Source organism: Chaetodon auriga, chromosome 24 (genome assembly GCF_051107435.1).
Source record: "Chaetodon auriga isolate fChaAug3 chromosome 24, fChaAug3.hap1, whole genome shotgun sequence".
In the NCBI taxonomy this organism is placed as follows: Eukaryota; Metazoa; Chordata; class Actinopteri; order Chaetodontiformes; family Chaetodontidae; genus Chaetodon; species Chaetodon auriga.
This window is the reverse complement of record NC_135097.1, coordinates 11,870,943-11,887,500: the sequence shown is the minus strand read 5'-3', so window position 1 is coordinate 11,887,500 and position 16,558 is coordinate 11,870,943. Positions and strand designations below refer to the sequence as shown.

Sequence of the window (16,558 nt, the reverse complement as noted above, 5' to 3'; positions counted from 1 at the left end):
GCAGTTGTTATGGAAACGAGGCTGGTAACAAAAGCTGGACACGCGGGTGCAGAGGGAGAGGCACGGGGGGAGAGACAGGGAGAAAAAGAGGGAGATGCGTCTGAATAAACATACACATGCAGAGAGGAGGAGAGGGCAGGAAAGAGAGAAAGTGAGAGAGATCTGAATAAATAAAAACATATGCAGAGAGGGAGGATGGTGAGAGACAGCGAGGTCATGAAATGATGGCTCCATCTGCAATAATAAATAACAAAAGATAATGCCGGGTTTTTGTCATTCTAGGAAGGCGGTTGAAAGGTGTGTATGTGTGTGTGTGTCCATGAGTGTGTGTGTATTTGGACAGATTGGCAGAGTGGGAGAATGCAATTGATAGATAATACATGGATCTGCTGCACAAGCTCGAGAATACTAAAAAGCACAAATTGTTCACAGAAAAGCCTACCAAAAAGCCTAAAATTGTGCGTGAGTGCGTGTGTGTGAGTGCGGGAACGTCATCTCTCTGAGGACTCATATTATGTTAACCACTTAGACCAACATCAAACACTCACTCATACACACACACACACACATACACACACTTCAGTACAACCACGAAGGTGCCAGCCATATAAATAGGGTGTCCCAGAGCGAGAGATATAAAGAGAAAGGGACTGACAGAGAGAGAGAGAAATGGAGAGAAAGAGGGAAAAAGAGATTATATATTCAAAGGGGTGAGGAAAAAAAGGATGGGGGAAAGAGTAGAGAGGGAGACAGAGAAATGGAGAGGGCAAAAACAGGAGGGTGTGAGGACAGATAGATATGAAAGGATCAATAGATGGCATAAAGTGTATGTTCATTGATTTACTTACAGGGAGAGAGTGATGGGGAGAGAAAGGGAGGGGGAGGGGGGGAGACAGGATAGAAAAAGCAGAGAGTGGCAGAAATAGGGAGAGGAAGGGAGCGACAGCCATAATAAAGAGGAGACAACAAACAAGTCAGAGCAATCGTGTAAAGGGAGGGAGTGTGTGAGGTGTAAACACCTAATTAAATAAATACCTAATTAACACTGTAGTCATCAATATTTTAACAGTAACAATGGGTAAAGTGAAAGGGATCGCTCATACTGATAATCAAGTGGTAGTGATAGTTTCCCTCAACCCTACGCAGAGTGTTTTAGCCTCATTTAGCTCATTGTTTTCATCTTCCAGCCAAGCTAGCCGTCAAACATCTGGCAGAGAAAGTTAGCGGCTTCAACACACTGGAGCATTCAGCAGCTAAAGAGGCCGATCGTGCACTCAAAAGTCCATGCAGACCAAAACAGGAGAGTGAGTATTGGACCTAGAGTTGGTAGAAACACGACCCCAAATGCGTGCTAATGTGCAGCTTTGTCTGCTGCATGTCTAAACACACTTTCATACTTCATTTTATACTTTTTTAAAAAATGTACAACTCATTGCTGTAATGTTTTGTGCTTTCTAGTTCCTATTTCTTTCTTTGTGGTCCACCTTGGATGACCATAAATTTCTGGTAATCCCCTTTACCATCTTTGAGATCCATCCTGAGATATATTATTATTGGATCAAGTTCTTAGGCTAAGTTTCTGTATGTGTCTGACTTTAAGAGTGGGTCAAGCTCCATGAGCAACATATCCTACATTTCCCATAATGCAACTCAGTAGCATCTATCCTCACACCCTTCTGACCCCCTAAATGCCTTTTATGTTCCAAACCCATCTATTAAAATAGCAATCAATAGCTGCTGATTTGCTCCAGTTGTATTGGGATGCTTTTGGTGTTACTGTTCACCTAGGAGCCAGACACGGAGACAGATAACATATGTCAAGTCCGACAGTAACGGAGAGAGAGAGAGAGAGACAGGCTGGAACAGAGCGCGAGACAGACAGGAAGAGAATGAGTGTGTTTGTATGTGTGTGTGAGAGCGAGAGAGAGGGAGATGGGAGTGCTGGAGAGAGACAGAAGTGTACTCAAATAGCTCAGGGCAAGGTGACAGAGAGAAACGAACGGACAGAGAGGGATAACAAGCTCATAGAGGGGGGATTGTGTCTGTTAGGGAATGAGAGAAAAAGGAAGAGACAGAGGGCGGAAGGGGAGAGGGATAGAGGAAGTTGAGGGAACAAAAACAAAAACAGTGAGAGTGTATATGTGTGTGTGTGTGTGTGTGTGTGTGTGTGTGTGTGTGTGTGTGTGGACAGCCGAAGGTGTCAGAGTGTGCTGTTTGGCTTAATGATGACCCACTGGGCATGTAGGTCATAACGGTTTGTGTCTCAAAGCCGTGACTGTATGCCTGTGTGCATCCATTAGCGTGAGCGCGTGTGTGTAAATAGGAACTCACTAGTCACACACATGTAAAGTGGGTCTCTCAGCGTGCGCTCAAGAGTGAGTTTGGTCAGAGGTTGGAGAAGCAGTTTTTCTAGCCGGTAGGACTCCAAAGATACTTACACACACACACACACTCATGTGCACCTACACATGCTGCAAATCCAGTTTTTGGCACACACACTCACACACCAACAGCTGCCCTTCATGTCATACATGCACATGTAATGCACCATGTATGGCACTAAATTATGCACAAACACACTCGCACACATCTCTTTCTTTTGATCTCTCATGATAATACACACATGCACACAAACACACGCGCACACACACACACACACACACACAGGGGGAAGCTATTATGCTCTCAGGCTGGAGTGTTTTGATGGTATAATTGCAATGACCAGTGAGGAGAAAGAGACAGAGGGGGGGATGGAAAGAGGGATGGGGATGGAGGGAGAGGAAAAAGAGGAGAGTGCTGACACTCTCAGCATGCTAATGTTGCGAGCCTCTACCCCCCCTCCCCATTTCATCCCTCCCTCCCTCCCTCCATCCACCTCTTTGTCTCTCCATCTTCCTCTCTATCTCACGTCCTCTGCATTTCACAGGTGCAGCACTAGAAAGAGGGAGAGACGAGCAGAAAGGTAGAGAGGTGGAGAGATGAGAGGAGAAGAGGGATATGTAACAGGATGGAGCAATGTTATCTCTTGCTTTCTCTGCCATCCCTCCATCCTCTTCAAGCGCCCCACAATGCTCAAAACAAAGGATGCAAAAAAAGATACAGGGGGATGAAAATAGAGGAAGAGGGAGGGTCAGTTTTTCCATCCCTCTAACAATGGAGGGATGATCTCTGCTTATCCTCTAATCACATCCCTCCTTTTTCCTCTCCTCCGTCCTCTCCGTTATCTCTCGCTCCCCGTAACCCCTCTTTTTCTCATCTGGAGAGAGGAAGGCTAGCCTTTTTCTCTCGCTGGCCTCCTCTTTTTTTGTCGGCTCTCCATCTGTTTGTCCTTCCAGTCCTCCCTCCATCCCTCTCTCCTCTCCAGAGAAGGGATTCTGCTGTATGGCACTGATCTCTTTCCTCTTTTCCCTCTCTTTTGCATCCCACTTCCTCCTGTATTCTCTCTCAATCCACCCTTTTCGTCTTTTGTTTCGATCAAACCCAGACCAGAACTTAACCTTTAAAAGGGGGTTGGTTGGATTCCTTAGATATGATTCAAAACATGCACATTGAAACTCCTGCAGAGGAAATATCCTGTTTTCTCTGCAGATGACTAGTTAATAAGATGCATGAAATATGTGTTTATTAGCATAATGTGGTCTATTATCTGGAATAATGTGTTAATGTAAATATACTGAATACGTTATCAATCAAAAAATGCATTGTATTACCCTTCTAATGCATCTTTTGGGGCACGGGGGAGCGAAGCATACCTTGATATAGGGAATTGTGGGAAGTAAATATTCAGATATAGAGACTGATAGACAATAAATAACGCACACAACAAGCATCACAATTACAAGAAAGCAGAACCTCTGACAGTGATGTCACTTTGCCAGCAAATCAAGTTATGCCTACTATGTACATCACCTCATTCACTGCACTTTCAGTACTTGCTACAGGACATTTACTCTTTTACCATTTTTACAGTACATTTACCACGAGAAAAAAAATTAGCTGCAGTTGTTTTTCATTTGATTACTGCAGCTGATGACAGAAGAGTTTATCCACAGCGCACATTCTAGTAGTTTAGTAGGTATGATGCTATCCTGCTGCTCTGCTGTTGGAATTGCTCAGTTGAGAGTAACAGATATGAGAAATAGCTGATGAGCAGGTGGGTAACACAGGGAATGAGAAGGTTCTGCAGTGGAACATGTGGAATTGATATTATGATAGTTAACAGCGCCTCTCAGAGGTACTGGCTTGCTACTGCAAACCTTCAATCCTAAAAAAATTCCAGAAGCAGCCAAGTGCTACTGACAACATTAGTGATCATTAGTAATAATAACAATTGGCTGAATATATACAATTTTGCATGTACTTGTAACTCCTGCACTATATGCACGTGACCATAAACCCTGTGAATTTATTGCACACGTTCAGTGAGTGATTCTGACTATGATTAATGATGGCAGATCTACAAAAATAACACAAAAGTTCCAGGGAGACTAGCGACCTTTGTGGAAGTTAAACAGGATCCAAACAAAGAATAAAGAATAACTTGCTCCTAAACTTTGAACCAAGGAAACAGATATCTTCTTGACATAAATTAAAATCATATTTATTGACAAAAACATTGTGCAAAATGCAAATTACTGTAATACATATTCATTATCGCAATTAACAAGAAAACATTGTAAAAGGAAGGTAAGAATTAAACAAAGAGGAGATAGAGAGAGATGAAGGATTATTTATCCATTAAGTTTGTGTTTTACCTTCAATTTCCAGACATTATGATCGTATCAATCACTTTTCACACAACAAAGGCAGCTAAAGGAACAGTCTGCAGAGTAGTGTGTTCCACAGGAGTGTGTGTCTATGTGTGTGTGCTGGGGTAGTAGTTTTGCACCTGAACAAGCTTGTATTTCTGAACACTGTGGTCCAAAGGAGCACGTATTCTCATGGTATGTATGTGTGCCACCATACTGTATCCTAACTGTGCATTTGTGCGAGCATGCCCATGAGTATCTTTATCCAGAGAGAGAGTGTACATGTCACAACCCTGAGCTTCTGTGTCTTTGATCTGTCATCATGTGTGAACAATGTATAGAAATACGTACATGTACAACGAGTGTTTGCGTCTAAGGGTCCTGTGTATGTGTGTGTGTAGGCGTGTGAGTGTGTGTGGGCGAAGAGTGCTGGTCAACCAGTATCTCCGCGTGCTTCAGATACTGGGCCGTCCTTCTCATCACGGACTCCCTGCGTACCGGATCTGGATCTCCTGGAGAGACAGACAGGTTTAATGATGAGATCAGATCAGATGCTGCTGTAATAGAAGTGTGGATGAAATCTTTTCAAGAATCTAAAGAAAGCTCTTGTGCTTTAACTGATGGTACCGTGACCTGCATGACTTCTCACAACAATCAACAGCTGCAAATGAGCATGCCTTACCATACTTCAGATCCAGAATGAAAGCACTCTCTACAGTCACAGCTTCCCAGAAGCCACACTAAACATGAAAACTTCCTGGCAGCGGTGGGATTCGAACCCACGCCCCCAAAGAGACTGGAGCCTTAATCCAGCGCCTTAGACCGCTCGGCCACGCTACCCATGTAAATCATTCCCTGAGACGACTAGAGCACGCTGACCTGACAAGTTATCCATTGCTGACACAACCCATGCCCAACATGCTCTGCAGTGCGGTGTCCATTTGCCCGCGTGTGTGTATCAGCTGTGCATAATGCATTTATCAGTGTGGCAGCATGTGAACAGCACAGCAGAATATGTAATGCAGAGTAAATAAGTTAAACACGATATGACAGTCAAAATACACAGTGTCATTTGTGCTGATACACTGGCTTATTTGCATATCAAGCACGGCTGCACAATTAGCAATTTTTGCAACCGAGCGCTCGTTCCCTCACGATAGCCACAAAGCTCATGTTTCATGCAGAAATGAACATGACAAAGTGCATTCAGGTAAGCTGGGATATAGAATTTACTGGGTGCAGCAGACTCAGTCAACTCAGACATGCGAAACTGTGCATAACCAACTGGATACTCTCTCCTCAATCCTTCTTTCTCCCCCTTTTCTACCAACCCATCTTCCTTCAGTCATTTCATGCATCCTCTCACCCTGAACTCCAGTGATCAATATATCCACCGCCGTCCTGTATCCACGAATGGCACAACTAAATTCTCCCTCCTTCTCCCTCTCCATCGCAGCTGTTAGCTCAGTGGCAGCCCGATTCAAGTAATCCGTGTCCCCTCCATCCAGACTGGTTGGCAGCAATGAAAGCAATTCTGAGTGGTCACTGGAGGAGTTGGATCCATCTGAAATAGAGAGACAGTTGATAGAGATGCTAAGGTCCAACAAAACAAGCAATCTGAAGAAATCATTGTGGCTTTAAGAAATTATAATCCACTCTTACCACAATTTCTACCATTTTATAACTACATTAATAATAAGTTAATTTGCATAGGTTCTACAGGTCCTGCTCTTCAGTGAGCACATTTGAAAATCAATAATATATCTAATAATTTGGAGCTTTAGACCATCCACTATACTCCATGAGAGCATATCATCTAGTTCTTCCAAATATACCTGATTTCTTCATTTAGGAGGGGTGTACCAAACGTAAACTTGGAAACAACTTCGAACACAATGACCACCAACAAAGTGCTGTTCAGATGTTAGTATCATTTTTCAGCAGTTCAGCAGACTAGAACTGAAAAACAACCTTGGCAGCGGTGGGATTCGAACCCACGCCCCCGAAGAGACTGGAGCCTTAATCCAGCGCCTTAGACCGCTCGGCCACGCTACCTCCTAAATGTGTACCACTAGACACCAAGACCAGCAGAAGGAGCACCAACCAGAACACACATCACTTTACCCATTCTTGCAGATATGTGCAAGACACAAACTTTTGGACGAAATCCCGAATGATTGGAAGACCAGGCTGTAATAATACTAAGACGGTGGTAATGTTTCACATCTATCCATTCACATTTATTTTCACCTTGTTTATAGCAGGGATCAAACACAGCCATGTCATTATCAGTCAGGGGAGGGGGAACTTCCTCCTTTGGGGATGGGACTTGCTCTTCTGCCACAGAGTCGAACAGGGAGTCAAACTCTTCCTGGGACTCTTGTGATTGGTGGTTTCTGGCTGCTGGTGGGTCAGGGGGCAGGACAGAAAGTGGAAACACGGACCAAAGGAAAAAAAACAAGATTAAATATGAAACAAGAAAAGTACAGGATGCAAATTTTGGCGCATTTTTCTCCACTGTACCTCTGTCATCCAGCTCTGTATCGCTTAACTCCTCTTGTTCTTCTCTTGGAGAGCCTCCCATCTCGCTGTAAGCCTCAGTCGCCACCTCCGGCTCTCCCACCTCTAAGCCCACATTGTTGCCCAGGTCTTGGGGTAAGGTGGGAGCCTCCCTCCCCTCCTCCTCCTCTGCAGGTTCACAGTCTGAGGCCCTCCGTTTGGGGAGAGGGATGAGTGGAGGAGGCAGAGGCCCAGCGGAGGACAGAGGGGTGGGATCCAGAGGCCTTGTGACCTCACCACCCTGAGAGCAGGGAGGAAGAAGTACAGGGATGGAGAAAGGTTGGGCGGAAAGAGGTGTTGTGGATGGAAGGAAAATAAAAACAGAGTCCTGTAACAATGACTCGTGGTCTGGCACATTTTTCTATGTCACTTTCTGTATGTATGTGTGTGTGTGAGTGTCTCTTACTCTGAAGAAGTCCTTGAGCTGTGGGCTATTGTAGAGTGCAGGTATGCTGGTAGTAAATAGAAGCATGGCCTCTGTAGCCTTCCTCCTCTCTTCAATCACAGCTTCCTCAAACCTTCCTGAAACAGAGACAGAACAACCCGTATAAATGACAATTTATATAAATTCATTTTTGGGGAGACTTTTACATGTATTATTATTCAACCAGCCCCTGTAGCACACCAAACAACTCAGTTAGTCAGTAATCTTAACACTTGGTGATCATGCTGGAATTGGCTGTAACTTCAGTGCGTCATAATCTTTGCACATTATACCAAAGACTTGTGCACGTGGAAATGGTGGAAACTCCTCCTGTCGTCTGAACAGGTTCTTGTGTGTGTAGGCCAGCTCCCCATGGAGCTTCTTCAGTTCCGAGAACCTCCTCCACACGACCACCTCCTTCACATCTTCTGGATGACGCTTAGAGACGAACTACAAACCACAGAGAAGAAAGGACAGATTATTTTATTAACTACATGTTGACACTGTGTGTCAGACCAGCTTTTTGGCACTGTGGCACATGAATGTGGTGCAGCAACATGTTTCACACATGTTGGGACAGGAGCAACTAAAGACTGGAAGAGTTGTGGAATGCTCCAAAAACACCTGTTTGGATCATTCCACAGGTAAACAGGTTCATTGGTAACAGGTGAGAGTATCATGATTGGGTAAAAAGAAAATCTAAGCTGTCTAAGACATAATAAATGTTCATATAAGAAGGCCACGCAGCTGTAAGTCTATGAAGCTTAAGACCCACTTTGATTTTGCATGCATGCCTGTCCACACCACGGGGTATTAGTGTGGTCATGGGGGTGCTGGAGCTCCTGAAATGAATCACAAGTTCAGTCTGCTTCACTTGCATGCTCACTGTGCACCACTGTCTCACATAAAGGCCTATTGTGTATGTATCTAGCTAGCTACAGGGGCTTTGTTTTCTACCACCAGCACTGACTTCACTGTGTTAGAGACGAGCAGCCATACAACGTCACTTGGTAACTTATGACTGATGTAACTCACCGAACAGTAACTCACAATGGTGCAACACAGAGTACGAAACAATTGACGTTACGTAAAAAAAATACGTGAACAAAAAAAGTCAAACCAGACGTTAATTAGCTTAACAAAGTTATTAATCATGATGACAGCAGAGGTTTCTATTGCTGCTCTAGAGAGATAACAACATAACATAAACCAACCCTTGCCGTCACTTTGTACTCGGTGTGCCCCTTCTCGTGTGTGCGTGTGTCGGAAACGGTAAAGAAACGGTAATATTCATCTTTGGGTTTTCGTGACATGTCCGGTCTCGGCAACAACAGAAGAACAGCGTGTTTCAGCGGCACAAAACAGCGCTGTCAAAAATTCTCGCGCTCTGTTGTGATCCTTCTGTTACTCCCGTCCGCTCATTTCCTGGATGCTGACGTATACAAATGCGTCATTACGTAATGTCGATGCGCCAAATGGGACTTCTAATTATTTCGTTTTGTCCAATTTTGAAATGTCTGTTTCATTCTTAATCTCATTCTTACAAGTAGTATTAGTTATATATTTGTACATATTCATATGTTTTATGTGTTGTCGTATGTCGTAAAAATATACGGGAACAGTATTTTGAACCTAATTATCCTGCTAAATGTAATAATAATGTAGTGAAGTCCAAAGTCAATCAGTAAGAGCCAAAAAGGCTTTCCTTAGAGGGTCCAAGGCCATATTTAAGTATATATTAAAGTCCAAAATAACTAAGATCTTATGAGAGTGAGGGAAAAAATTGAAAATAAAATAAAATCCTCAAATTCTTCTAAAAATTTGCGGAAGGTGGTCTATAGAGGACCACAAGGTAGAGTTGATGGAGATGGTTTTAACACCAGGGCGTCAAATGAATTCAATGTAAAATTTGGATATTAGGTTGAAAATACACATAAAGATGAAGGCTGTGTTACCACAGGGAGGCGCTGCAGGAGTCTTGGCTCCGCTCCCCCGCTCGCCTCGGCAAAGTGTTTGGGCTATACAGTATGTATGCTTCATATCACTAGCATGGTTTTATGGGAGGACACACAACCTCATGTAGACACAAAACTAATTTTACAGAGTCCCACAAAGACATGGAGAATATTACAGGCACCAGGTTCGTTTTAACATTCAGTAAACTGCTGGAGGATGACTGTTATCAAGCTTACTGAACTGTTACAATGTGCATTTCACTTGATATCATAATAAACTACAGGTGTTCTTTCCCCCAGATTAAGTGTGGCATGGCAGTAGAAAATAATATAAAACATGCTGAAGGCTTTATACAGTGTACTGTTAATATTTCATACTCATTCATAAACCATTATTACAGGCATTTACCCAACAAATCACAGAACTTTGGAAAGGTTTTGCAGTAATAAAAACACAGGCTGAGCACAGGCAGGGATTTCATTTATCCTTTTTTATTGCAGAACATACAATTATTTAAGTCTCCACCACAACCAATTCAGCAGAACAGTTAATAATAAGAAGTGCTCCTTTTTTCCTAATCATTCACATCACTGTAGTTCTTTTAAAACCAGCTGGCAACACTCGCCCACCTTAGGGGGATCAGACACTGATGAGTACTTAGAAATCTGCGAGTTGACCCCCAGGGAGCGAGCCAGGTCCTGGGCAGTCTGGTCTGAGGCCACAGTGGTTCCCAAGGCCACCAGCAGCCTAAACACAGCCTCCCTGTCTTGCACCGTCTCCAGGGCTCTGCTGGCCACAGACAGGCACTGGGCCTTGGCCTCGAGATCGGGTTGGCTATGCAGGCAGCCAGCATAGTTAAGCACCACAGTCGCCAGGGCAATGTGGAGGTTCTTATTGCAGATGGAGGCCAGGTCTGCAGCACGTGACAGCACCGTTTCACGCTGGGCCATAAGGAGGGCTCGGCCGTGCCTGCCACTAAAGCAGTTACACAGAGTCCGCAGCGCGAGCATCTGGTTGGCAGGACGCCCCTCGGGCCTCATCAGGCTCAGCAGGTGGTTGCACAGCTGGACTCCCTCTGCCTCTCCACAGAGGCTCTCGTTAACCAGTGGGTGGCGCACCGCCAGCCTCATAATGTCCAGGACAGGAAATACAATGTCTGGAGTCCAAGGGGATGGAAAGGGGAGTTTGGTTAGTGAACAGTCATAAACTGATGTTCATTTTTCTGTTATGGTAAGGGAAAAAAGGTCGTAAATTGGACCGCACCTTCAGGCCAGTGAGAGGCTTTCCACAGCAGATTGATCTCTTGGATGGTTGGGGGAGGCTTGGAGGAGTTAGGTTCACAGACAGACACCAGCAGCCTCTCGAGGCTTTCCAGGATTTCTTCAGAGAGCTTGTGCTCCTGTGGGGCACCTCCGTTCAGCTCCTTCAGCTTGGCTGGTGAGGAAAGAACAAACCCCGACACAGCAAGGAAACTTTAATGAACCAGGGAAAACAATATCTTCAGGGCAAGAAATAAATGGAAAAAAATAAATAACATCAAAGACAAAAACATATTTCACATATTTGATAAACATGATAACCTGATAGGCACGGCTGTGGGTTTTCTTGAACATTTTTTAAGTCAAAATCAGTGCCTTTTAAGACCTTTGTTTTGCAAAACATCCGTATATGTGTGGTCAGGCCTGACAGACCTGGAGAGAGCTACAGGCAGGGCCGGCAGCCCATTCTTCTTGGGGACGTGATGCCTTCATTTGCTTGCCTTTATTTTCAGACCGTTCCAGACTTTTTAAGGATCTGCAGGTACCCTGTTTATTTAGACTGTTAAGGCACATCATCAAACCGAGGCTTGAAATGCTCACCAATGATCTGCTGGGCATTGGCTTGCTCAAAGCTCACACCATCAGTCTTGGGGAAGTAGATGTTGGTTGACGTCTGTCTGAGGGCTGCTGAGGAGTAAGCACCTCCTCCTGCAGAGAAGGCAAGAGTATAACCCCGTCAGTGTTACAGTCAGTATTGAAGGAATAAAAACAAGAAGACAAAGGCCTTGTATCCTTTTACATACAGGAGAAATGGGTGTGCCACTGAACAGCTGTCACGAATGAATCCTCAGTAACTCACCTGTGAAGGGATCTGCCACACCTACAGGAGCACTTGGGTTTGGACCTGACCCTGGGATATAACGACCGGAGCCTGTAGGAAGGAAAACTGCTGTGAAAAGAACATCTGTGGTGATGCTGAGACTGTTGAAAACCTCGAGGTAAACACACTGTACCTGTGAAAGGATCAGCTCCAAAGCCTGGCCTAACATCGGAAGCCCCGGGGATATACCGAGCTCCTCCTGTCAGATGAAGATACAAAACACTTTCAGGAAAGTGTGGATTCAGTCTATTAACCTTTTAATATTGTAACCAATATATATAAAACATGTGCAGTACACAAGCACACGACATTGGCTGTTTGAGGAGAGAAACGAGCTCAAGTGCCAATCTTTTGGCCTCACCGGTGAATGGGTCGCCACCAGCGGGCTGGGCTGGTCCCACCACATGTCCTTTAGTGTTCTCTATTATAAAATTGGCGACCTGGTCGAGGAACATGGGGCTGAGGTCATTCTTCTGCAAAAAGTTGTGTGCTGTCAGCCAGGGGTCCTCTGACACATTGTAAGGCAGCTTCATGGACGGCCCTCCCTCATTCACATCAATGGTGAAGACGTAGTCGTATTCCTGAGGGGAGATTAGGAATCATCAATCAGTGTTCTCGTGTGTACGTGCATAGCTTGTCCTGTCACTGAGCTTATGGTCCTACCTTTCCTTCGTACATCACACTCTTGGAGGTCTGCTGGTTTGAGCCTCCTACCACATCTCCGATTTTCATCCAGCGGCCATCACTGACACTCCACTGATATGCCTCCACCTTCTGTCCATCTTTAATCAGCCGCGTCTGTCCGTCACGATTCCCTGACGGAAATAAGCAAACAAAACCGTCTTTGAGTGAGCTGCGCAATCTTGGATGTGGAAGAAAAAATAAATGTCAATCTGTCTTCTTACCAGGTTCATTAAGGTGTTCCCTTCCAGGAAGGTCCTCTAGTTTGATGTCTCCAAGATCGCCTGTCTTGGGGTCTATAGTGGCTTTGGAGAGTTCATCCTCAAAGGCCTGCAGGTCCTCCGCACTCGCCATGCGGTCTTCAGCCTCCGTAAAAATGCGGATAATGCCATCACTGTGGGCAGAGGAGCAGTGTCTGGGTTAGTCACAAAACTACTTCCTGTGTCTGTTCATGTGAGAATCTCCATCATGCGTTGCGTGAATGCAAGAGTGATGTCAGAAACGAAAGCCGTGAACAATAGCTTGAATATATATGGTGAGACATTATCAGGGGAATCATTTATGCACTGACCACACATCAGCACGACAAATGCAGCTCTCTCACCTGGCTCCAACTGCTATATCACCATTAGGTAGAATACAGCAGCACCACACGGACTGGGCAGGCAGGCGAATGGTCTGAGAGCACTCTCCCTGCCTCCATATCCTCAAAGACCTGTCCTCTCCTGTGCTTATGAAATCTGAGGGGAAAAGCATCCGTCTGAGGTCAGGGTGAGCCAGTTATCAGCTTACAGCAGGAAAACAAATGGATGCTGCTGAAATTCATGACCAAGCATCAGCGCTTGATTATACACACATAATAAGCTGCCCACTGAACTCATACTCCATAATCCTTTAAATATTAATAGAAATGAAAAAAAAAACCTTGGCAATTGGGGAAGACAGCCATGCTGTAGATGTAGTTGGTGTGGCTGTAATAGACTTGTACACATTCGCCTGTCACCAGCCACCGTCTGATACTTGTGTCATTGCTGCAAGAGAAGAACTCAGTGTTGCTGATCACTGCTAGTCCCCTTACACAGTCCTCGTGACCTAAAATGGAGGAAAATCAAAAAAAAAAAAGGTTGTGTTTCCATCAGGGATTTTAAATACCATTCAGTATCAAAAATGAAAAAGTTAAAAAGGACTGAGGGTGAACTTCTGTCAATAAGCAGATATGCACACAGAGGTGAAGTTTAAACAGTTCAGTTAAAAGACATAGATAGAACGTATTCACTTATGTCTCTGTAACCACTCACCAGTAAATGTTTTCTCACATCGGCCGGCTTTCCAAAGCTTGATGGTCTTATCCGCTGATCCAGACAGCATCAGACCTTGTTCAGGTAAGATGATCACTGCCCACACTGCTGCAGTGTGGCCCTGTAGTAAAATTGTCAAGCAGGGATCTTGCTTTTTACAGTTGGAGAGATGACATCAATGTCCAGGCATATTGTACATGGGCAGTCAGAGAAGGGAAGATCAGAGTAACATGTACCATCACAGAAGCTTTAATTTACCTGCAAAGTCATCATGCACTTCTCATTGAGCCATACTTTGGCTGTGGTGTCCCAGGAGCCGCTCAAAAGTGTCCCAAACTTCCCAGAAGACAGAGTGCAAACTGTGGAGATTAAATGTGAGAACCAGAGATGCTTGATACAATGGCAAATAACAGCAGAGCAAATTGGATGCTTATTAGAAGGTGATTATCCTGGGAGTGCAGAGTAAAACACACCTCACCTGAATTTTTGTGACCCTGGAGAGTGTACAGGGGCTGAGGCTGGTCCATTGTGAAAACACAAATGTTGTTATCATTTCCACCTGTGGCAATAAGTCCTCGGGGATATGCTTCACTGGGCGCAATGATGCATACACAGGATACAAAATTTGAATGGCCAGACATACAATGCATCTCTGTGAAGCCTTTGTCTGGGCTGTCAAGAGGAGGGGAAAGAGAGCAAAGACATCCGAAGTGAACAGACTCGTGTGGGAATAAGTGGTTGACAATTGTGAGAGCAGGGTCGGTAAATTTAACTGAAAGACAAAATATATTAAACCACTCAAAAGCTGGAGAACTTTAGCAAGTACTCGAACATCCACGTTGTGTACACTAAGAGTTGCAGCTGAATGAATGACAAAGCTAATTTGAGTAAACGTTAGCAATGCGCTTGCTAGCTAAGTTAGCTACCAATGTTAACACGACTTTATTACTTGTAAATGGCTTCAGTGGGGGTTGTTAGCTGGCTTGCTACTCTTCTTGGCCTGGGCAACCTTCCTGACCACAGAGTTACTTATAAATTCAAATAAATCGTAGCTAACATCACAATTATTTAGTCAGTAGCAGGCTAATGCTAGCTACCTTGAGTTTGGCACCCAGATCCTTCCGGTTCGGTCTCTGGACACAGACACGAAAGATCCTTCAGGAAAAACAGCAGATGCGAGTCCCCTAACGTCCATTTCGTGGCCCGGGATGGAGCACCTGAGTTTGTATGAGTTCGATGATGCCATTTTGCCCCTAAAACACGACGAAACTACCACAGTAGTGTGATGCTAAGCGGTGTTGCTGTCAACAAACACCGGTAGCTAACGCTATCGGAAGTTGGATTACGTCACTGACCTCGCCATTCAAATGAATATCGTTTAATTAAAATACAGTTAATTTTGTGTGGTGCTAAGTTTAACGCATTGACATTGAAAAAGTATATTCACAAACACTTTTTTTTTAATGACAAGAGTGGATGAAACAGAGTGCCTGCTAATGTATTATTCATGTTTCACCAGAAGGGGGCAGCAGGCAGCTTTCCGACGCGCTCCAACCGCGTCCCTGAAGTCAGCAGCTGAAGCTGCCGCATACAACCAAGAGATATGACATGAAACTGGAATATTGTCGTTCACATAAATGCTAAATTTTGCCAATGGAAAAGGTAAGGGGCGTACACTCAAATCAGCATTCATCAGCTCCCACCCGAAGAGTTAAATTTCTTCTCAAGAATGTGGACATCTAGCGATCACCACCTTGCTGATATGTGAACCTTAAAAAAAAATGATTACCCAATATGTTTACATTTATTAAAATGGAGCAACTTGTATGCTTTTAAGAGTTTCTGCAGGTTGTTCCACTTGAGGGTGCTTAATATACTAGAACAAGTTTCCCAGTCTTAGTACTAATATGGTGATCTTTGAGGATCAGTCTTCAGACCTAGTGCAATGTGAACTTGATTTATAATTGAAATACTTGAGAGATGCTCAGGCAGTTTGCCAAGAAGTGCTGTATAGATAAACAGACTGCTGTGCAGTACTCTTCCGAATACCACCGACCACCAACCTCATATCTCATACAGTAAACATTGATTCATTTCAAAGCCATCCCCATTTATGAACCTAAGGGCAGAATGATAAACGGCATCAAGAGCTGTAAGAGTGGAGCCGGAAGAATGCATATAAATATATGATGTACGCTGGTAGGGCAGATCTTGTGTAAAGTGTATATTGATGTCTCACAGTGATGTGACAGAGTGCTTCACTGGTACTGCATCAGTAAAAACAATAACTATTCAATTCTCATACAGTATAGGTTATCAGAATATTACCATCATGCAGCAAAACAAAACAACAAAAAACAGCAAATCTTCACATTTGGGAAGCTGAAAGCAGTGACTTGTAATCGCAGTTTCTTGAGACGCGGTTACTTGAAAGATGAATCGATTACCATGCTTGTTGCTTATTAATTTTATGTCAGCTGACATCCATTCTCTATTTCAATGTTTGTTTTCATTTTTTTCATATTTTTTATGCAAAATAAGTAAAACACCTTCAAATCACTTAACGCAATAACTAAAATAGTTGCACCAAACAGGCGCTTTCAGGTCGCTTCTTCTCGTGATTGAATACGTGTTTTTGAGTGGCTCGAACAGCCAGAGAGAGTTTTATTTTTTAAACATTAATAAACCGGAAGTGTGTTTTTGTTTTTTCACGCGCAGGTGACAGCGCACAGCTCCTGTCCAGCCCACAGAGG

The 16,558-nt window shown here is 44.1% G+C and overlaps 2 protein-coding genes and 2 non-coding genes across 5 annotated transcripts; all 4 read right to left on the bottom strand.

Annotated features, from left to right (window-relative positions):
- Positions 1–4,580: 4,580 nt before the first annotated feature.
- snx15 (sorting nexin 15) lies at positions 4,581–9,158 on the bottom strand. Of its 2 annotated transcripts, none has more exons than XM_076724337.1 (7): positions 8,946–9,158; positions 8,025–8,181; positions 7,714–7,829; positions 7,272–7,548; positions 6,999–7,151; positions 6,115–6,312; positions 4,581–5,260 (listed from the first exon to the last, which is right to left on the bottom strand). In XM_076724337.1, the coding sequence occupies exons 1-7, from the start codon at positions 9,042–9,044 to the stop codon at positions 5,121–5,123; spliced, it is 1,140 nt and encodes a 379-aa protein (XP_076580452.1). In that variant the 5' UTR covers positions 9,045–9,158; the 3' UTR covers positions 4,581–5,120. The 2 variants fall into 2 exon arrangements, with proteins under 2 accessions (XP_076580452.1, XP_076580453.1); XM_076724338.1 differs by having other exon boundaries at positions 6,999–7,148; positions 8,946–9,142.
- On the bottom strand, positions 5,507–5,588 carry trnal-aag (transfer RNA leucine (anticodon AAG)). Its single transcript has one exon. It is a non-coding gene; the product is annotated as a tRNA-Leu (tRNA).
- trnal-aag (transfer RNA leucine (anticodon AAG)) lies at positions 6,722–6,803 on the bottom strand. The gene has a single exon. It is a non-coding gene; the product is annotated as a tRNA-Leu (tRNA).
- Positions 9,159–10,162: 1,004 nt separating the features above from the next.
- Positions 10,163–15,147, bottom strand: plaa (phospholipase A2-activating protein). The gene is made up of 14 exons (XM_076725668.1): positions 14,903–15,147; positions 14,284–14,477; positions 14,064–14,164; positions 13,806–13,926; positions 13,432–13,599; positions 13,112–13,247; positions 12,732–12,901; positions 12,490–12,641; positions 12,188–12,407; positions 11,960–12,025; positions 11,806–11,877; positions 11,547–11,654; positions 10,951–11,121; positions 10,163–10,843 (listed from the first exon to the last, which is right to left on the bottom strand). Exons 1-14 carry the CDS (start codon positions 15,049–15,051, stop codon positions 10,275–10,277), a joined length of 2,397 nt encoding a protein of 798 aa, XP_076581783.1. The 5' UTR covers positions 15,052–15,147; the 3' UTR covers positions 10,163–10,274.
- Positions 15,148–16,558: the final 1,411 nt, after the last annotated feature.

Coding starts and splice junctions, on each gene's coding strand:
- plaa (XM_076725668.1), bottom strand. CDS start 15,051: ATGGCATCATCGAACTCATACAAACTCAGGTGCTCCATCCCGGGCCAC. Junction 12,026..12,187: donor TGGTGGCGACCCATTCACCG/GTGAGGCCAAAA, acceptor TTCATCTGACAG/GAGGAGCTCGGTATATCCCC. Junction 11,878..11,959: donor TGGAGCTGATCCTTTCACAG/GTACAGTGTGTT, acceptor TCCTTCCTACAG/GCTCCGGTCGTTATATCCCA.
- snx15 (XM_076724337.1), bottom strand. CDS start 9,044: ATGTCACGAAAACCCAAAGATGAATATTACCGTTTCTTTACCGTTTCC. Junction 7,830..8,024: donor TCCACGTGCACAAGTCTTTG/GTATAATGTGCA, acceptor TCTCTGTTTCAG/GAAGGTTTGAGGAAGCTGTG. Junction 5,261..6,114: donor ATTGATCACTGGAGTTCAGG/GTGAGAGGATGC, acceptor CTGTCTCTCCAG/GAGATCCAGATCCGGTACGC.